This window comes from Xenia sp. Carnegie-2017, unplaced genomic scaffold (genome assembly GCF_021976095.1).
Source record: "Xenia sp. Carnegie-2017 unplaced genomic scaffold, XeniaSp_v1 HiC_scaffold_126, whole genome shotgun sequence".
Classification (NCBI taxonomy): domain Eukaryota; kingdom Metazoa; phylum Cnidaria; class Anthozoa; order Malacalcyonacea; family Xeniidae; genus Xenia; species Xenia sp. Carnegie-2017.
Window position 1 is genome coordinate 1 of NW_025813432.1, and position 17,444 is coordinate 17,444.

The 17,444-nt window shown below is 36.4% G+C and overlaps 2 protein-coding genes and 3 long non-coding RNA genes across 6 annotated transcripts; 2 read left to right on the forward strand and 3 right to left on the reverse strand.

Moving 5' to 3' along the window:
- Nucleotides 1–3,004: 3,004 nt before the first annotated feature.
- Nucleotides 3,005–3,673, reverse strand: LOC124446766. Its single transcript, XR_006948529.1, has 3 exons — nt 3,656–3,673; nt 3,541–3,575; nt 3,005–3,479 (listed from the first exon to the last, which is right to left on the reverse strand). It is a non-coding gene; the product is annotated as an uncharacterized LOC124446766 (long non-coding RNA).
- A 5,872-nt stretch (nt 3,674–9,545) lies between these two features.
- Nucleotides 9,546–11,550, forward strand: LOC124446757. 2 transcript variants are annotated; one of them, XR_006948523.1, is made up of 4 exons: nt 9,546–9,651; nt 10,478–10,612; nt 10,856–10,976; nt 11,523–11,550. It is a non-coding gene; the product is annotated as an uncharacterized LOC124446757 (long non-coding RNA). The 2 variants fall into 2 exon arrangements; XR_006948526.1 differs by lacking the exon at nt 11,523–11,550 and adding an exon at nt 11,109–11,153.
- Nucleotides 11,551–11,555: 5 nt separating this feature from the next.
- On the forward strand, nt 11,556–13,514 carry LOC124446749 (brefeldin A-inhibited guanine nucleotide-exchange protein 1-like). Its single transcript, XM_046997627.1, has 5 exons — nt 11,556–11,716; nt 11,780–11,891; nt 12,023–12,174; nt 12,520–12,648; nt 13,100–13,514. The coding sequence occupies exons 3-5, from the start codon at nt 12,049–12,051 to the stop codon at nt 13,310–13,312; spliced, it is 468 nt and encodes a 155-aa protein (XP_046853583.1). The 5' UTR covers nt 11,556–11,716; nt 11,780–11,891; nt 12,023–12,048; the 3' UTR covers nt 13,313–13,514.
- Nucleotides 12,414–13,480, reverse strand: LOC124446772. The gene is made up of 3 exons (XR_006948531.1): nt 13,398–13,480; nt 12,728–13,308; nt 12,414–12,646 (listed from the first exon to the last, which is right to left on the reverse strand). It is a non-coding gene; the product is annotated as an uncharacterized LOC124446772 (long non-coding RNA).
- Nucleotides 13,515–15,981: 2,467 nt separating the features above from the next.
- LOC124446779 (lysosomal Pro-X carboxypeptidase-like) lies at nt 15,982–16,986 on the reverse strand. Its single transcript, XM_046997660.1, has one exon. The coding sequence runs from the start codon at nt 16,984–16,986 to the stop codon at nt 15,982–15,984; it is 1,005 nt and encodes a 334-aa protein (XP_046853616.1).
- Between the last annotated feature and the right edge of the window lie 458 nt (nt 16,987–17,444).

The window sequence follows — 17,444 nt, forward strand, 5'->3', positions numbered from 1 at the left end:
AAAACCAAAATTTCATTGAAACCAATTCAAAGCAAACATACTGAGCTATAAAACATTGCTGTAGTTCAACAACGTACATGTCTACACCACTGAATTAAATATATCAATCGTATAATTCTACTGCACGTGTAAGCCACGTGTTACCACAAAATCTCTCGCAAAAAAATCGCGTCAGGTTACGGCAAAAGTTCCTTTGCGGTAACGAAGCGGTAATATGGGTTTTTTTACCACAATTCCGGAAAGCCAGGTCAGCACACCTCAGTATTTAGACAACATGACACAGGAAGAAGCATGCCATTATTAGAGATGTACGTTTGCAGAAGAAACAGCTCAATTTTTTTTCTTATTATTTTAACCTAATATGTAATTGATATAATCAGGTGTAGACATTCCTAAAAAGCTGGTTTGAGGACGAACTAGAATTCCAGTGCACGCAGCATGGCTTTTGATCGCGTCAAACCGTCCACTCGCATAAGTACAATGTAATTGCAATATTGACAAACCGTTAAATGACCTCGAACATCCAACGACAATCTACAACCGCTCAACTGCAGCTCGTAATCATTGCCACAGGCGTTTTCAGCTGAGCTCGGGATCAACTTTAATTTACGTAAAGTAAAGTTAATCCCGAGCTCAGCTGAAATTAACGAGAAAGGTCGTAAAAGTCTTGCTTTGCAAGCACTTTCTAAAAATTCCAACGAGAGAACGAAAACCTTCTTGATTCATACGATAAAGCCTGCAATACAGTAAAGATAAGAATATTGATCAACTGTGCAAAACCTCCAACTGCTCTTTCTCTCTTGATGTTGCTGTGTACTCCAGATCTAAGATATCAAACTTCGGTCAGTCGATATATTTTGTCAGAAGAAAATAAGTACTATACCCTACCCTTAGCCTTCGCATAATTTACAAATGCACTTATACATGGACGCTAATATAGCGGGGAGGGTGAGGCAGAAGTATTGCATGGACTATATTATACGTACGTACGTACTGAAGTGATCTATAAACATTACACAAGTAAATGGGCTTATCTACGGGTCAGCGTATAAGCGGTAGGGTTTTTCTGTGAAAGTGAGTTGAGTTTCACGATTGGGGTGACCTAACTGGACATACTCAGGATAGGGCTTGTACATGGGAGGGGTAGTTCACCCTACGCAAGTGTAAGAGGATGCCTCAAGACACCACACTGCACTTACTGAGATCATTCAATTCTTCTTTGTTCTGAATTTTTCTTTCCTCAAGTTTGAGACGATGCTTCTCGAGATCAGTGATGTAGGTCTCGAATTTAGTCCTAAGAATCGACAACATCCCAGTACATGTTTCCACAAATTAATACAACGTAGATGGTGGAAGCAAGATCACGGTAAATCTTCTCTTACTTGTCGAGCTCTAGTGTTCTCTTTGTTCCACTAATGCTTCAAGCTTTGACTAGGTTAAGTATGAATATGTTAAGACTGTTAGCTACACATCTATCAACTGTGAAAAGATGGAGATAAAGGGAGGTAAAAAGGGGAGGGTAATTTCAAAGATAATATGAAATACAAAAGTATGTATTTATAAAAGTGGAAGCGACCCACCCACCCCACCCCTACCAAAAGGATGAATGACAAATTTCAAACACGTAGCTCACTTTAACAAGATGCACCTTTAAAGGGATGAACGTGTATGGGAACATTTGTGGAAAATCCTTTAAATTAATTTTGCACAAATGAAGCTCCGTGCAAGAAAAATCACAGTACGAGTTTTGGCCAAATAATCTGAATGAAAATCGGAAAACCGAGCCATTCCTAGGATCGAGCCAAATTATGTCATAAATTATGTCACAGTAATTTTTCACAGTGATGGAGCTTCACCAGTGGCCAAAGTTTTGGCTCTGAACAATTTATATGAGCGATTTTCCAAAATGTTCACACATGTACGTAAAAGTACCCAACCGTTTGCGATTATTTTGCTCACACTCACATTTAGAAATAAGCAATTTGAAGTTCTCAAAATTTCACGACACAATATCTTTCCTACCGGTTCACTTTCAAGTCTCGCCAGTTCTTCCTCCAGTAGCTTGTTTTCGTGACTCAGCTCTTCGTTTTCTGGAATATGAAAATCATAAAATTGTACATTACAAAGTGACGATGCACATAATTTTTCAACAATACACATTTACCAGCAATAAGTGGAGCATTCTTGTTTCCTACATTAATAGAAACAGATACATGCATAAATCTTGTAGGTCACTACCAAAGGTTACAGGAATTGATGCAATGACAACTTCACTCACTCAGTTCTTCATATAGTGCTTCTGTGTACTCATCCAGATTATCTAAGTCTTGACCGTAAATAAACGCTTCGTACGCTTTCTCAAGGTAATCAAAATACAACTGCGGTAACAAGACAAAGGTGTACATAGTGAGACATTAACAGTGGCAGAAACATCTGCTGAATACAGAGATGGATCTGGAATGATTTAGTAGTGGTTGCTTTGGTTTAGATTAGATTTTCTGAAGATACTTTGCAGGTTTTGCCCTATCATGTCAGACATTTACATTTCGCTTAATTGTTTGGTATATTAATACAATTCATTGGAAAATCAAGCATAAACATCCCATATATCTATGACTGTCACAGCCATATTAAACTAGGTACATTTGAAACACATGTTATCACATGTTATGGCATTCAGACTGCAAAGACATTTTGATAGAGATAAGAACTTACCTTGTCCTCATCATTCATGGGAAACAGACATTCGTCGATGGTGTCATTAACATTTTGAGCCAACTGAAAAAAAAAGAAGAAAAGGAAATCACGCTTTAAAATGTTTGGGCAAACTCATCAATCTTCAATTTCAGTTTGTACAAAATTCAACCTTGACAAGTTCCATAAGCCAGTGAAGTGCACCAAGGAGCACTGGCCATGTGTGAGGTGAGCCAACATTGGATAATGATGTTTTATGAATGGTGAAGGGGTAACCAAGACTCTTGAAGATTTTCGGTACTTCCTCTGGTTTTCTTTTAGTTTTTATGTGTCCGTTGGACTGATATGGCTATAAAGGAACTGTAAAATACAACTGCAAAGTAAATTGCAAAGTTCATAGAGATTTCAGGCTCGGTAGGTCACAAACATTGTGTGAATTATGTTATACATTGATTACTAGAATGCAAATTGGAATATTTGTCATATGATAGCAATATGATGTTTTATATCAATGCTGCATCATATTAATGCTGTATTTGTTTCGATTGGATGCCCAGAAGCTGCATATAAATACTAGTATCAATTTGATTGTGAGACAGGATGTATGTTTTTCCAGAAAAAATTTGAATATATTTTCTCAACTAATACACACACTGGTCACCAACGTGAAATGATTCAACAGAGATCAACATACTAACGGAAAATACTTTCAGGAACTCTTTGCTCGTTGGAATCGTCATTTTCTTCATGGAGATTGGATGCTGGTAATCGTTGACCGAAAGAAACTGAACAGACAAAACAATTCAAAAACTACTTTTACCATAATGCCGACATTTTAGCAAATACCTGCAATATGTCTTGTATTTCTTGATGCTGATAAGCTGAAAGATAAATGGCAATACAAGTAACTTAACTGATGAAAATTGCTGTTTGTTAAATTGAAGATAAAGCATAATCTCACATTTATCACTAAGCGGTCTGAGTCTTTTATCTGCATGTACGATTCACGTCCATATTGACTTGATTTTCTGCTAAAATTCAAATGAAAAGCACACATAACTCCCACAGTATTCACAAGTAGAAGTTCCTGTAGCACCAAGAGATAGTAAGCCAACAAAACAAATAGTTATGTTAACAACGTACTATACTGCTAATATACGTTATGGTACAAACATTTTAAATCCCATAAAGGAAACCTGCTAGCTCAAAAGATGTTTTCGGACGCGATATGCCTGACAACCTTGCACCAGTATTAGAAAGACGATCGCCCTGACTAATCGTGGGTTTGGTTTTGTAAGTGTCGCCGTATAAAGTCGCTCATTGTGGATTCATTTATTATTCATTTAGATAGCCATGAAGATTAAGAAATAAATGGCTATCTTAATCTTCATGGCTATCTTAATCTTCATGGCTATCTTCTACAATCCTGTCGATTTCTTCATTGGAAAGAACGCAGGAAACCTCGGGAATAGCACTCCTCATTTTCACAGACCATTCCTTCGTGTTCTTTTGAACTTCTTTAACACGATTCTATGCGAGGAAAGCAAGCTCTTTTACGATTTGGCATTTCAATAAAACCACGAGTTTTTTAATTCATTACAACACAACAAAATACAACGCATGCGTCGATTGGTTTGCTTAAGTTTCATTAGGAGCTTTAGCAAAGAGTACGAATTACGTCATTTTGGCGCGAAAACATTGTGACATCAACAACTCGTAGCCGTCATCAATCTGAGTACGATATCTATGATGTCTTTTAAAGAAACGAAAGTAGGTATATTTATTTATTGTGCAAGAACTTAGTTTACAATACTTTTTTTGACCTTCCAAGCTTTATTTCAGTATCTTTTTATGAACGCAGGTTTACAATAAAAACGAAAATACGACCTGCAAAACTTCCATGTATCTGGGACGCAAAGTGAATTATAAAAAGACAATAAAGTAATGCAAATATACAATCTATAAAAGGTAGAATAATGAAGATTTTTCTCTAAACAGTCCTATACCCACGCTAAATCAGTATTACGAATTCATCGATATTATTATTAACAAATAGAGCCGTAGCTGCTTCTCAAAATGCGGTGTTTTTCACAGGAAAAAGCTCGTTCTGTTGTTTACGGCTAAAACAACCATTTGACGACGCGACACGACACGTTGTTCCTTACACGGTCAAACTTCGTACACGTAGTCGTACTCTTGCTAAAGCTCGCTATTAAGTTGAAGATTTTAAGTTTCAGTTGAGCAGATTAAGTTTTCATTAGTCTGTGCAAACCAATCTGTGATCAATCAATTAAATCAATTAAAGAGAATGTTGCAAATCGATCATGAATACATTAATGAGGGGGGGGTGTGGGGTTAAGACATTTCCTTGAAATTTTGTTTGGCATTATTGTTATTTTTTATAAAGAAAAGAATTTTTTCCGTGTTTACACAGGTTTATGCAAACCACAGAGACGTTTGTAAAACTCTCGAGCAGGTTCAAACACGGCAAATATCTTTTATGATAAATAGAGGTGAAAAACATTACCTCTATTATAGTCTTGTGTTTCAGAACACGCTCCATTACGTAAAAAAATGATTTTAAAGATCTTCTTCACGCTTCAAAATCTATACATATAGTAACTTTACTTTCAATGTTTATTTTAATTTCTATGACGATTATTTGAAGTAAAATTCATGATGAAATCCCGCAACAGTCAAAATGAAACATGCTCATATTACTTTTTCTTTGGCATCCTCGAGTTTCTTTCGTTTTCCCATTTCAGTTTGATTATCCAATCTCAATCGATCTATCAGATTACGCTGATCTTCAATTCCGTCGGACAAAATTTTAATTCTTCGTCGTATTGCTGAGAAGAATCAATGATCAACATTCACGTAGAGATAAAGTTTAGAAAGTTTCGATGCACGATAAACGAGAAGTAGCCAGATTTATCAAGACGATCAAGGAGTTAGTTTTGTTGTTAATTGAAAGTAAATGAAAATTTAGTTTGCTCAACTACGATATATACGAAAACTGTAGACAAAGGAACGCCAAAACTGTTTCAAAAATGAGCGCCACATTCCATCGGAATGACGCTGCCAATAATATTAACATCATTATAATGTCGGTACTGTACAGTTTTCGTATATATTTGTTTAGATTTTAAGGTTTTCAAAACTATAGGGCTGTACACAAAACCACAAAAATTTTCTCTAATGCTAATTTAACAACAAAACTAACTCCTTTGATCGTCTCGATAGTTTTCTGCCAAAATATTAAGAGCTTCTAGACTTGTTCACTGAATAAATTTTTTGTCGTAATGTTGTTAAAACAGAATATGGGCAAACAAAGTTCTTACTGAAGTACAGAATTGTAAATCAGAAAATCACTTGTGTCGGAACCATTGATATTTTTATCTAAACATATTGTGCTGAGCATATCGATTGAGCATTATCCAGCAAGAGTTTTGTTTTTCATAACATTCCAAAACTAACAATGAACCACGTCATTTCAAGATATTGAAATATTTTTAATTTTTTCGAAGTAAGACGTCGCAATTGTTGTTTTGGAAACAATCAAAACCCCAAAGATATCTTGTTGGAATAATGGCGGCATGAACGCAGTAACTTGAGCCCTTCTATGATTATTATTCTGTGGCTGAGGGCTGAGGTGGTCGCAAAGTCATATTGCATCTCAAAATCTGTAAGAACAATTGATTATCACTGGAAGTTAATACAAAAAACATGAGTAATGAACCTCCCTATTTATCGAGCAATTTGGTACCTCTTTCTTTAGACACGTAAAAAATTTCAATAACCTCTCAAGACTTTATAAATAAACGATTTTGAATTCCCAAAGTTCGTTATGTGTTGTATGCAGGCTTGTAAGATCCTCTTTCACCTGATTGGTCAAACTGATTCTCTAAATCACCTACAATGATTTAGTAAATCTCTTTTACCTGATTGGTCAAACTGATTCTCTAAATCACCTACAATGTTGTAGTAAATCCTCTTTACTTGTTGGTCAAACTGATTCTCTAAATCACCTACAATGATTTAGTAAATCCTCTTTTACCTGATTGGTCAAACTGATTCTCTAAATCACCTACAATGTTTTAGTAAATCCTCTTTCACCTGATTGGTCAAACTGATTCTCTAAATCACCTACAATGTTGTAGTAAATCCTCTTTTACCTGGTTGGTCAAACTGATTCTCTAAATCACCTACAATGGTGTAGTAAATCCTCTTTCACCTGGTTGGTCAAACTGATTCTCTAAATCACCTACAATGATGTAGTAAATCCTCTTTCACCTGATTGGTCAAACTGATTCACAAAATCGCCGGGATTGATGTAAAAATAGACAAATTGCAATTTTTACGAATTTTACTTTCCTTCGCGAAATACCAAAAGAAATCATAGAACTGAGCTATGTGATCACCGGAGTGCTATCGTGGTGATTACACTATTATATACACAATTGGAGTCGGACTATTTACTTAAAAAAGCCATTTAAATACCATATGTAGCTACAACCGTGTTTTTCCAGAGAGTGATTGTCAACCATGATCCAATCAAATGCGCTCTTTGAGAGTTTTGCATCTTGGTTTTGACGTTTATTTAACAAGAGCTGAACTTTCATACAATTTCATGTCTTGACATTGTTATAAGTAGCAACGATACACTGTAGTCAGAGTTGTTTACTTTCAATAATCGTACATGTCTCATTATAATTATTGACTTAGTTTTTCATTATTTCAGTGTCTCAACACTCCTCGACGAACCGGTAAACGAAAACACGACGGAATGTTTCCACATCTTACATCTAACCAACTGTTTTTGTTTTGCGAAGTGCTGGAGAACTCGTATAAGTTTGCTAAAGGCTTCAATTTTAACAGCAAGCTGAGGACGGCGCTTTGGAAAGCTGGTAAACGCTTCATTAATATATTGTACCATTTGACACGAGCGACACATTTTTGTACAATTTCTATTCGAATTGGAAATTAATACACGAGTAAAAACATCACATTCAAAACGTTCAAGCAAAAAGGCAAATTTGTGGCTGTCCTTCCTATTAGGGCACTCACTCCAAAAGCTGTACATGTCCGTATACCTAGACACCCACATGCAGCGTGACCAAGTTTGTTTACCAGATTTGGTCGTATAAGCTTAAATTGTCCTCCCCTTTTCTGAATGTTGCATCTACATAAAACAGGAGGAAAATTCTAAGGTCATTAGACTAAGTCTTGTGAAAGTAAGAAACATTTGCTTTTATGGTTTTTTTTCTAATAAATAAAGATAAAAAGAGGCAAATTCAAAAGAGGAGAATGAAAAAACTTGATCCAGGTTTTATAGGACAGGGAGTAAAGATGCCTCAGATTTTGCTGGACTTCCATCAAAACTTGAATCAGAATCCTCGGTGTCATAGGCTTGATGAGGACACTTTGATGTTGTCCATGTTTCTTCTCCTTTACGTTTAAGCGGGGTCCTCGATTGCTCGTACTCTGATAGCGTAATAAAAACCAAAGGATAATCCGTTCCCCTTTTATTTGGGGTTCTTCTTATCAAGGCAAAATAATTTGAGCAAATGAAAGTACCTTGTGCACCAGGCTTCGGGTTAAAGTCATCCGCTCTGCTGTTTGCAATTGTTTTCACCAAATTTCAGCAAGTGCTTGATCTTTGGGCCACTTATGAAAACTAAATTTTCTACGTGAGACCTCTTAACTTGGTAATAGGGATAGCTTATATCATTATCGCAATATCCAACTGCACAACGCGCATTTTTTACCATTTTGGCTATGACTGCTCACGGCTACTCGGCTAGTTTAGGGTTTAGTTCGTTTGACTTGGCTTATGAGATCCGCACATTTGCGAACCCAAGAACATCGCTCAAACGACGGTCAAGTTGTTCAAAAAAAAACAAATGTTTTCTTTAACTTTCCGCTTTTTGATTACCACAAAATTGGACTCACGTGTATAAAAAATTGCAAATAATAGTTTGACTATTAAAATGGATGAGTTTGAGAAATATTTGAAAGAAATGGCCAATATGTATATTGTATAAGGGTAATTTTTGCGCATTTATTAGTAATTTATATGGACGCCATGCGTGACCGCGCGCTCGGCGCAATGTTTTTGCACCCCCTGCAACATGGCTGCGATAACCTTGAAAAGGTCTATTATGAAGGATCACGGTGGTCTATTTTTACAATTTGAAGATAAATAAAAAAATCATGTTTCAACTAGGATTTTGTGATTAAATCTTTCAATTTTTTGTTCTCAATGTAAGAGGCCAAGTGCTGCAAGTAAATAGTTGGCTCACTCGTTATTTTTTTTAAATGGATACTAAAATATTTCAGTTTCTAAAGAAAAATTACAACATAATAATCTATTTTAAAAGCGTTCATTGAATTTCTAAAAGAAAAATCTCGCTAAGTAATTGCATGAAGCATAAAACTTGTGCGATCAACAAAAAGCAAGAGACACCAAGTAACAGGAGTCAAATTGAAAAGAAAAATTTTAAACTGCGACGTTATTTGAAACTGAATCAAAGGTTTTACCAAAATCAAAGGAGACCACTCGAACAAAATCTGTATTCTCGTTCAACCATTTTAACCAAAGTTACCGACGTTTGTAACCCATGCAACTTAACTAACATATATTACTGAAAGTACTTAACAAAAAAACGGAAAATGCCAAATGAGAAATTAATTTAACCTAGTGCAGAGAAGCCTAACCTCATCAAAGGAGCCTTTGTTAAAAGATATTATATCTTTCTTAAATGAAGTTAGTACGATTAAGTACGATTACTCAATGTTTCCTGTTTCTAGTTTGTTATTTGCATTTTTATTTGATGGAGAAACTTTTCCTTTTTGTTTCAATGTAATAAACCATATTTAATCATTAGTACTTTGCTTGAAGTTTTCTCTTGTGCCAAAGAAGACAAGTACCTCTAAAGTTTGAACGCTTCTACCAAGGTATTTATAAAACAACTAATATTTGAAATACCATCGATCAATTTTCTCTAAAGCGATTGTCTCTCAAGTTTAGTCACGCTATGAAAATTTCAGAACTTTATGATCATTTATTTCTTTGGAAACCTATTGTTTTCATTGAGAGTCTTTCACTGATCATCAGAAAGTTTAATAAAATCAATTGTGTTTTTTTAATGTACACCGTGAATGTTTATCGACATCAAAACAATGTTCTAAAGCTATTCATCCGACATCACTATTTACTTAATAAAACTTAAACAGAGAAAAAACAACTTAAACTGTGTTTGCATTAGCCTGTACAAACGTGCGTATCTGAGCTACATGAATTATATCAATCAAAGATAATTTGCAAATGAATCATGAATACATGTTAGAGAAAAATTTTAAACTTTCTTGAAGTTGTCTGTTTCGCATTACTATTATTTACAAAAGAACTAAAAGATGTTTTTTGTGTTTGTACTCGCTTATGTAAACCTTGAGACGTAAGTGAGAACTCTCTAGCTGGTGCAAACTGTCAACTTTCGGTGTAAAGCTTGCACTAACATTGTCTCCAGTTCTACCAAATATCACTTCCGTTTGCTTAACCCTGTACAACAATTAAGCATCTTTTATTTCCAAATCCCATCCTATATTCAGTCTTTACAATCCTCTTGTTTAAATTTTTCGTGGGTGTGCAAGAGGTGAGGTGTGACCTTTCCCTTACTAATTATCAATATACCAACAATTAAATTTTTTATTTTATCTTCCTGTCATCCATTAATATCCATTCATATTATCCATTAATGTCCATTCGTGTCCTTTATTGCAGAAGCACAGACTGTCGTTGATATATATTTAAATTACGACTGTGAATTCGCTTTGTCGAATATCTTTCAAAGATTGATCAATGATTGGTCTAAAGTTGCCCAAGGATGTCAAGCTCTATTGAATTAGAGCGACACCAGTAAGTTGATGAATATGTTTCAAACTGTTTAGTTCTCTACATTTTCTTGTTCATATCTATGCCACTCGAAAAGGACTGGAACGTAGTCTATTATGAAAAAAACTGGGACATAGTCTATCAACATGAAAAGGAGTAGAACATGTCTCTAATTTTTTGTGCTGACAATGTTGATTATAATACATCTTTTATCACGTTTTTATATGAATAGTATCAATGTCATCTTGTTTTTATATGATTTTCCAGGTTCAAGAACGCAGTATTTGTATCAAAGGTCTGGAATGTCTCGTTTCTATTCTTAAATGTATGGTAGAATGGAGCAGGGATCTTTACTTTAAACCTGGTTCTCAGGAGGCCGATAATTTTGGTGAGTTTTAACATCTTTATGAAACTGAAGAAACTCGCATGTAGCGAATATAAACTTAATATTGTTATACATTTCGATAACTTATCGCTTTATGATCCATTGTACTTCTCTTTGATATCGGCTACACTGAAGAATTTTGTCTCCATCAAGATTCCATCTTTCTATACTCTGTATCCCTATTTATCGAAGGTACTCCATTATTTTCTTATACACACGTTAATGTTCTTAATCATAACTAGTTGTTCGACAATTGTAGTTAACCTCTCAGGATCTAAGTTATCCCTTGGTTATCTTTTTCCCTTGCTGGTGTCGCTGTGGATCAAGGCTAAATCTTAATGTTTATAGTTACTGATTATTGACTCATGCTACCCTCAATGTTCTAGTCTATCTCTCAATAATCTATACTATCTTCCCGATAATCTAGGCTATCTGTTAATGATCTATGCTAACCTCTTAATGATCCATGCAATCCTTATTGATCTTCAAATCATCATAGTTATTCCTCAATACTTCTGTTTAATCTCTTCCATATAAATTTCCTGACAGATCTGGTTGATCGTGCACGAACAATTTCGAAAAGGAAGCACCAAGGAGAAGAAAACAGGGGGAGCACGGTGATTTATAATCTCAAAAAATGGGGGGTAGTCACTTGTCTCTCAGAAGTACAAAAGCCATCGATAATGCTGAAGAATTTGAGACTCTTAAACAGAAGAGGAGACGAGAGAAAAGGGAATTTAATTGTAAGTTTGGTCAACAATTTGCTTATCTTTGTACTTTTATTCAATTTTACTATTTACTTTAAGATTTAACAAGAATCCATCAAAAGGTATGGAATTGCTTCAATCTGAAGGTCTCCTTCGTGAGACAGCAACCAAAGTCGCTCAATTCTTACATGCAGATGATACACTAGACAAGGTGATGATCATTTAAGTGTTAATCTATGAACCATGTGTTAATTTTTTTTTTCATTTAACATCAACAATAATTTAGGACAGGTTTTTGACGATTTTCGGTTGACAATGTTGATTATAATACATCTTTTACAGATTTGCAAAGTGAGAAACATCGTCGTATGTTGTATTCTATGGAAATGGAGCAGATGGCGGAAAACGCCAAAAAACAAATGGAAGACGTGAGTCATATTCAGACGGATTTCGTCACTGCGACACAGATTGGTCACGTGAAGACAATGTTCAAGGTACGGGGGGTGGAGTCTGGAGGATAATCTATGTGGTGTATGTAAGGATTGATTAACGAAGCGTGAATTGTGATGTCAACTTATATGGACAGTGCCAAGTACGGGGGGCGTAGATTTCAAAACATGATGACATTCATCTTAATCTTGTTAAAGAAAAGACTTAGATTTTATGTAATGAATGTTTGCGATGACGAAGAGTAAATCTGTTTGATAATCTAATATATTAACTGAGCAGTGAATGATTTGACTGAATTTTCTATTGAGATAATCCACTACTTAAGTTAAATCTGCTTCTTACAACCTGCCCAGTCCCCATTGTTAACCATTTTGTTTTGTGTGTTTAAGGTTGCATGGAGTCCGTTTCTTGCCGCGTTCAGCTTCAATCTACAAGACAACGACGATTCTTCTGTTGCTTTATTTTGTCTTGATGGAATCCGCTGTGCAATAAGAATATCTTGCATATTCAGCATGCCTGTAAGTTGATAAACATACAAAAATGTGTTCTTTTTTATATATTTGGGTATGAAATAACGACATTAATGTCTCTGCATACCTTTTCATCACCTGGTGACCCTTTCCCGGACATAAATATGTATTCAAAAATATGTTGAATGTTGAATTGTTGAAATTTATGAATATATTTACGTAGTTACATACACGTCATGTTCTTTGCGTGTTATATGTTCAAGGTTTAGATTATACTCATATGTATACAATAAAAACAGATGTTTGTTTACCTTTGAATTAATTGTCTGTTTGTGTACATATATGGATATATCAGAATGCATGTGAATGTGAAATAATCTTTTCTTAAAAGTTTTTCAATGATTACAGCTAGTTATAATGATGTTAGGTAATATGAATGGAGATTCTTTACCATTAAGTTCATTTTTCGATACTCCTAATAACTCTTTTCACATTGTAGTTGGAAAGAAATGCTTTCGTACAAGCTCTATCCAGGTTCACTTTACTTACTGCGACCAGTGGCACGCATATTCATGAAATGAAAACGAAGAACATGGAGACGATCAAGACACTTCTTACCATCGCTCAAACGGATGGTAATTACATCGGGAAGTCTTGGCTCGAGGTAGAGAGAATCATCTTGCTATATATTATGGTTGGTGTCTACGACTGAAAATATGATCGATTGTTTTTTCATCAAAGGAAAAGTCTAGGTCTTGTCTGTAGTCTTATCTTCACGATATTGCTACAGTCTTTACCTTTCATTTTTCCAAGTGCTTTGTTGACCGTATTTCATACCCTTCATCAGAGAATCGTATCACAAATGTACTTCTGTAATAAATATACATAAGAAAATGAAGTTTTTTCTCAAGATATTTTTTATTTGAAGATATTTTCTACGTATGTATTTAACGTTTATGTTCGTCTTGTTGAACACTCGTTTTCGTTGCTCAAATGCTCGTTCCGCTCGGCGCATATTTTACGTTTCCTAAAGTCATTGTTTTGAAATGCATTTCCCAACTTGAATTGGCTCAACTTATCGGTACTGGTGAAAACGCGATACCTTCACACGGCGTCCAGCGGTGTTACTAATTCACCCACAGCATTCATCGCAAACAACAAGACATCTTATGATATAACCTCATAACTCAACATACCACATAAGTATGACAAGTTGGTCATAGTATGTTAAGTCTCAAAAATTTGTAATGCATGTCCTTGTTTTTGTGGGCAACGCCCTTTTGCAGGGCAAATTTTCTCCACACCCCCATTACCTCAAGTCTAGTTACGCCCCTGATCACTGGGTTTGTGCTTTTGCATTTAAAAAATTATCTTTTGTGGCGTTTCAGGCAATTGCCATTTGTCGGGCATAGATGTTTCTGTCTGCAGTTACATTTCTTTGGTGGGTTGTTCTTGTTCTGGGTTGTGTCTGGGTTAAGTCTTTTTAAAATAGTCTTGTTGTGTCTGGTTATGAAAGTTTTCATGTTTTCGCCGCAGCTGTAGCTTACGCGTATTGTGTGTCGGTTGAATATCTTGGAGAGTATAGTATTTGGTGGGAAATGTTTGTCGATAAGTTGTAGGAAGTCATGGGCGATGTGAGTTTTACGTTTTGCTGTATGGTGGGTTAAACCAAGTGACGTTACGTTTCTGTTGTACGTGGTGTTTACATTGATGTTTGATGGATTAAAGGTGAGTTGGGTGGTGAAGTTGCTTTGTTTAAGAGCTTGGTTGTAAATTGGTGCGGCATTTTCGAAGGTGTCTTTGTCAGATGAGAGTGTGTTAATTCGGTTGTTGATGGATGTGGGTAATTGGCGTAATACTGATGGTGGGTGGTTGGAAGATCTGTGAATGAAGAGGGGCTCGTCGTTGGGTTTTCTATAAGGTTTGTAGGTGTCGTTGCTAAGGTCAAATGTTACGTCAAGGAAGTTTGTGCGTTCATGGTTTGTCATCGCTGTGATTTTTAGTCCAAGCTCGTCAAATAGGTGTGAGAGGGTTTTTCTTTCTTTGTCGCAGAGTCTTCCAGATTTCGTATTTATGACTGCAAGGCCATCGTCACGGTATAAGCCGACGTTGCTTCCGTACCGCTGCTGTAGTTGGTAGAGTAAGAATAGCCCTACAAGCTCGCAAACTTCCGCTCCATCATAGCTGCCCATGGTTACATCAAACGTGTTGGTAGCGTTGCGTTTGGACCATGATTTGTTTTGGTGGAAAAGAAGTAGATCGTCCAGGTTACTAGAGGTCTGAATGCTTTGATCGCTTTTCACTGTAATAAAGTAAATGGTTTGAACCCGGGAGTATCGTTACATGTTTGTAAATGTAGATCGTCCAGGTTACTAGAGGTCTGAATGCTTTGATCGCTTTTCACTGTAATAAAGTAAATGGTTTGAACCCGGGAGTATCGTTACATGTTTGTAAATGTAGATTGTCCAGGTTGGTATAGTCCTGAGAAGGACTGTTTTTGTTGTTGTTGACTGACGTTTCGACAACCTTAGCGGTAGTTATTTCTTACACTGTGAAGATGACTACCGCTAAGGCTGTCAAAACGTCAGTCAACATCAACAACAACAGTCCTTCACAGGACTCTACTAACCTGGACGATCTACATCCACAAACATTTAACGATACCCCCGGGTTCTAACCATTTAATTTATTAGCTTGTGAGCTGTAGATCGATGTTACATCTGAATAAAGACGAAAGTTCAACTGCAATATTACAAGTATATTACATACTACGACAGCAACTTCTCATTACTTTAGTCGTCCAAGTCAAATAGTGGTGAAAAAGGTTTTCAAATCACTGTCAATGAAAAATGACGAGGTTGCAAAAGTGGCAAGAGCCCAAGATTGTGTTACCTAATGACCTAGAACCCAATCCACTAGATATCTGACTCCGCCGAAATTGTATAGTAATGAGTGAAAGTGAGGCAAGCCGCCATCTTGAGAGGTGGCAAAACTGACGATATTTACGACTAAAATCTGCTTTTCCTGTGTTGATATACAGTTGCAACGTTAATAGTCTAGGTTTCATTCTTAAAATGTTTGATAGGATGAGTTTTTTAAACTTTCTTTTAACTTATTTTTCATTTTGAGTTTTGCTTTTGCCGCCTTTCAAGATGGCGTCCTTGCCTCAAAGGAAAAATACATGGAACGCTACCTGAAGCAAATAATTTAAGCCAAATCTTACACCCAGACACGCGTGTAGTATTTCGAGATTCTGAAAATTAATAGACTACACACGCGTGTGGGTGTAAAATTTGGCTTCAAAAATTATGACACTTTTCTATTACAGGTAGCGTTTCATGTATTTTAGTTCAATGGCCTCACCTCACCTTGACACGTTATTTAGACATCCAGAAGATTGGGTTCTAAATCATTGACATTACCTAAGAACTCCTTTCCATCCTTTGGTAAATGAAGACACTTCAACTTTCTCGTATGATTGAAGTACACCGACAAAGCGTTGGATAAATCCTGCAACAATTCTCTATCGTCGTCTTTAACATTCTTGATGTTTCCACAAACCGTCTTAATGGGCCACGGAGGTTTCGTGGAAGTCGGGTGAGGATAGTTCTCCATGGCGAGGAAAAGATAGGATAGCGCCAACTTGTCGCGAAGTTGATAGATTTCTTTTGATTCATTCAACGTTTCGCATAGGGAAAACGTTTTCGAAATAAATTTCAAGCCTTCTTCATTTCGACTGAGTCTGTCAAGAATATCCCAAGAACGACGTATAACTTCCACACATTCGTGGCCTCCCTCTTTTTCAAAGGCCTTAGTCACCAAAAAGTACTGTGTCCCACAGTCTGCAGAGTACTGGAAGATTGGGGCCGAGGATGCAACTGCACCTGCAACTACACTTGGATATTTCATCCTCATCCAGGCAGCATACTGACCTCCTAATGATGCGCCGAAAGCAATAACTGGACTATAGCGAGCACCGCTCACATTTGACTTGATATTGTCTATGAGCTTGGAGTAGTCGGCAAGAACCTGCGATGAGGTCAAATATCCGGTGTATTGAGAACCCGAGAGGGAGTTTACTCCGTATGGCATACTACTCCCTTGATAGCGTTGCTCGGCGAATACTAGCATTGCGTTAAACTCGGGCGCAGTCTCCCACAGGAAACCCATTGTTTTTGCGAAGTGTTCAATATTTGCCTCGTTTCCACAGTAAAAGAATATGACGTTCCCCGGCTTCCAGTGAGACGTACTGATAAGATAGCGTTGTTTGAATGTGGCATTGCTTAAGAATGTGAAATGATCCACGTTTTGGTCGAACCATTTCGTTTCGTAGACGCACGAAGGACAGTTGAATATTCCACGTTTTAGTGTGTCACTAGATGTCATATCTGAATGAAAATAAGCGGGAAAAACAGGCCAGTGAAACGCTCTCACCATATGAAGGATCGACTGCAACAGTACATATATGTTTCCAAAAGAGTACCTTCTCATGTTAGACAGTTTAGTTCAAGTTAGTGATAACTGTTTTTAAGGGAAGTTTTTCTGTTCGAGAAAACATGACCTCAAACAACGGGTACCAGTCGGTCTGTCCTTAAAGTGCATATAAACCTTACGTGGTTTTTACACTATCCAATGAATGTGGTTTAAAAAGCCATGTTCCAAAATTTTAATGTAATATTTACCAATCGTACTGTCCGTCAAAGTTGCAAAAATAGACCATTTTAAGCGCTCAGCTTTACCGCTAAAGGACTGGGCCTGTGCGGTTGGGTGACGTCATGTAAGTAACACGGGTCTGAACATTATAGTAATTTAACAGGCTATTTTCTTTACTATTGTCACATCAT

Excerpts from the sequence above, each read along its gene's own strand:
- LOC124446779 (XM_046997660.1), bottom strand. The coding sequence starts at position 16,986 with ATGACATCTAGTGACACACTAAAACGTGGAATATTCAACTGTCCTTCG.
- LOC124446749 (XM_046997627.1), top strand. The coding sequence starts at position 12,049 with ATGTTGTATTCTATGGAAATGGAGCAGATGGCGGAAAACGCCAAAAAA. Across the intron at positions 12,175-12,519 it reads ACGTGAAGACAATGTTCAAG|GTTGCATGGAGTCCGTTTCT; the intron begins GTACGGGGGGTG and ends TGTGTGTTTAAG. Across the intron at positions 12,649-13,099 it reads CTTGCATATTCAGCATGCCT|TTGGAAAGAAATGCTTTCGT; the intron begins GTAAGTTGATAA and ends TTCACATTGTAG.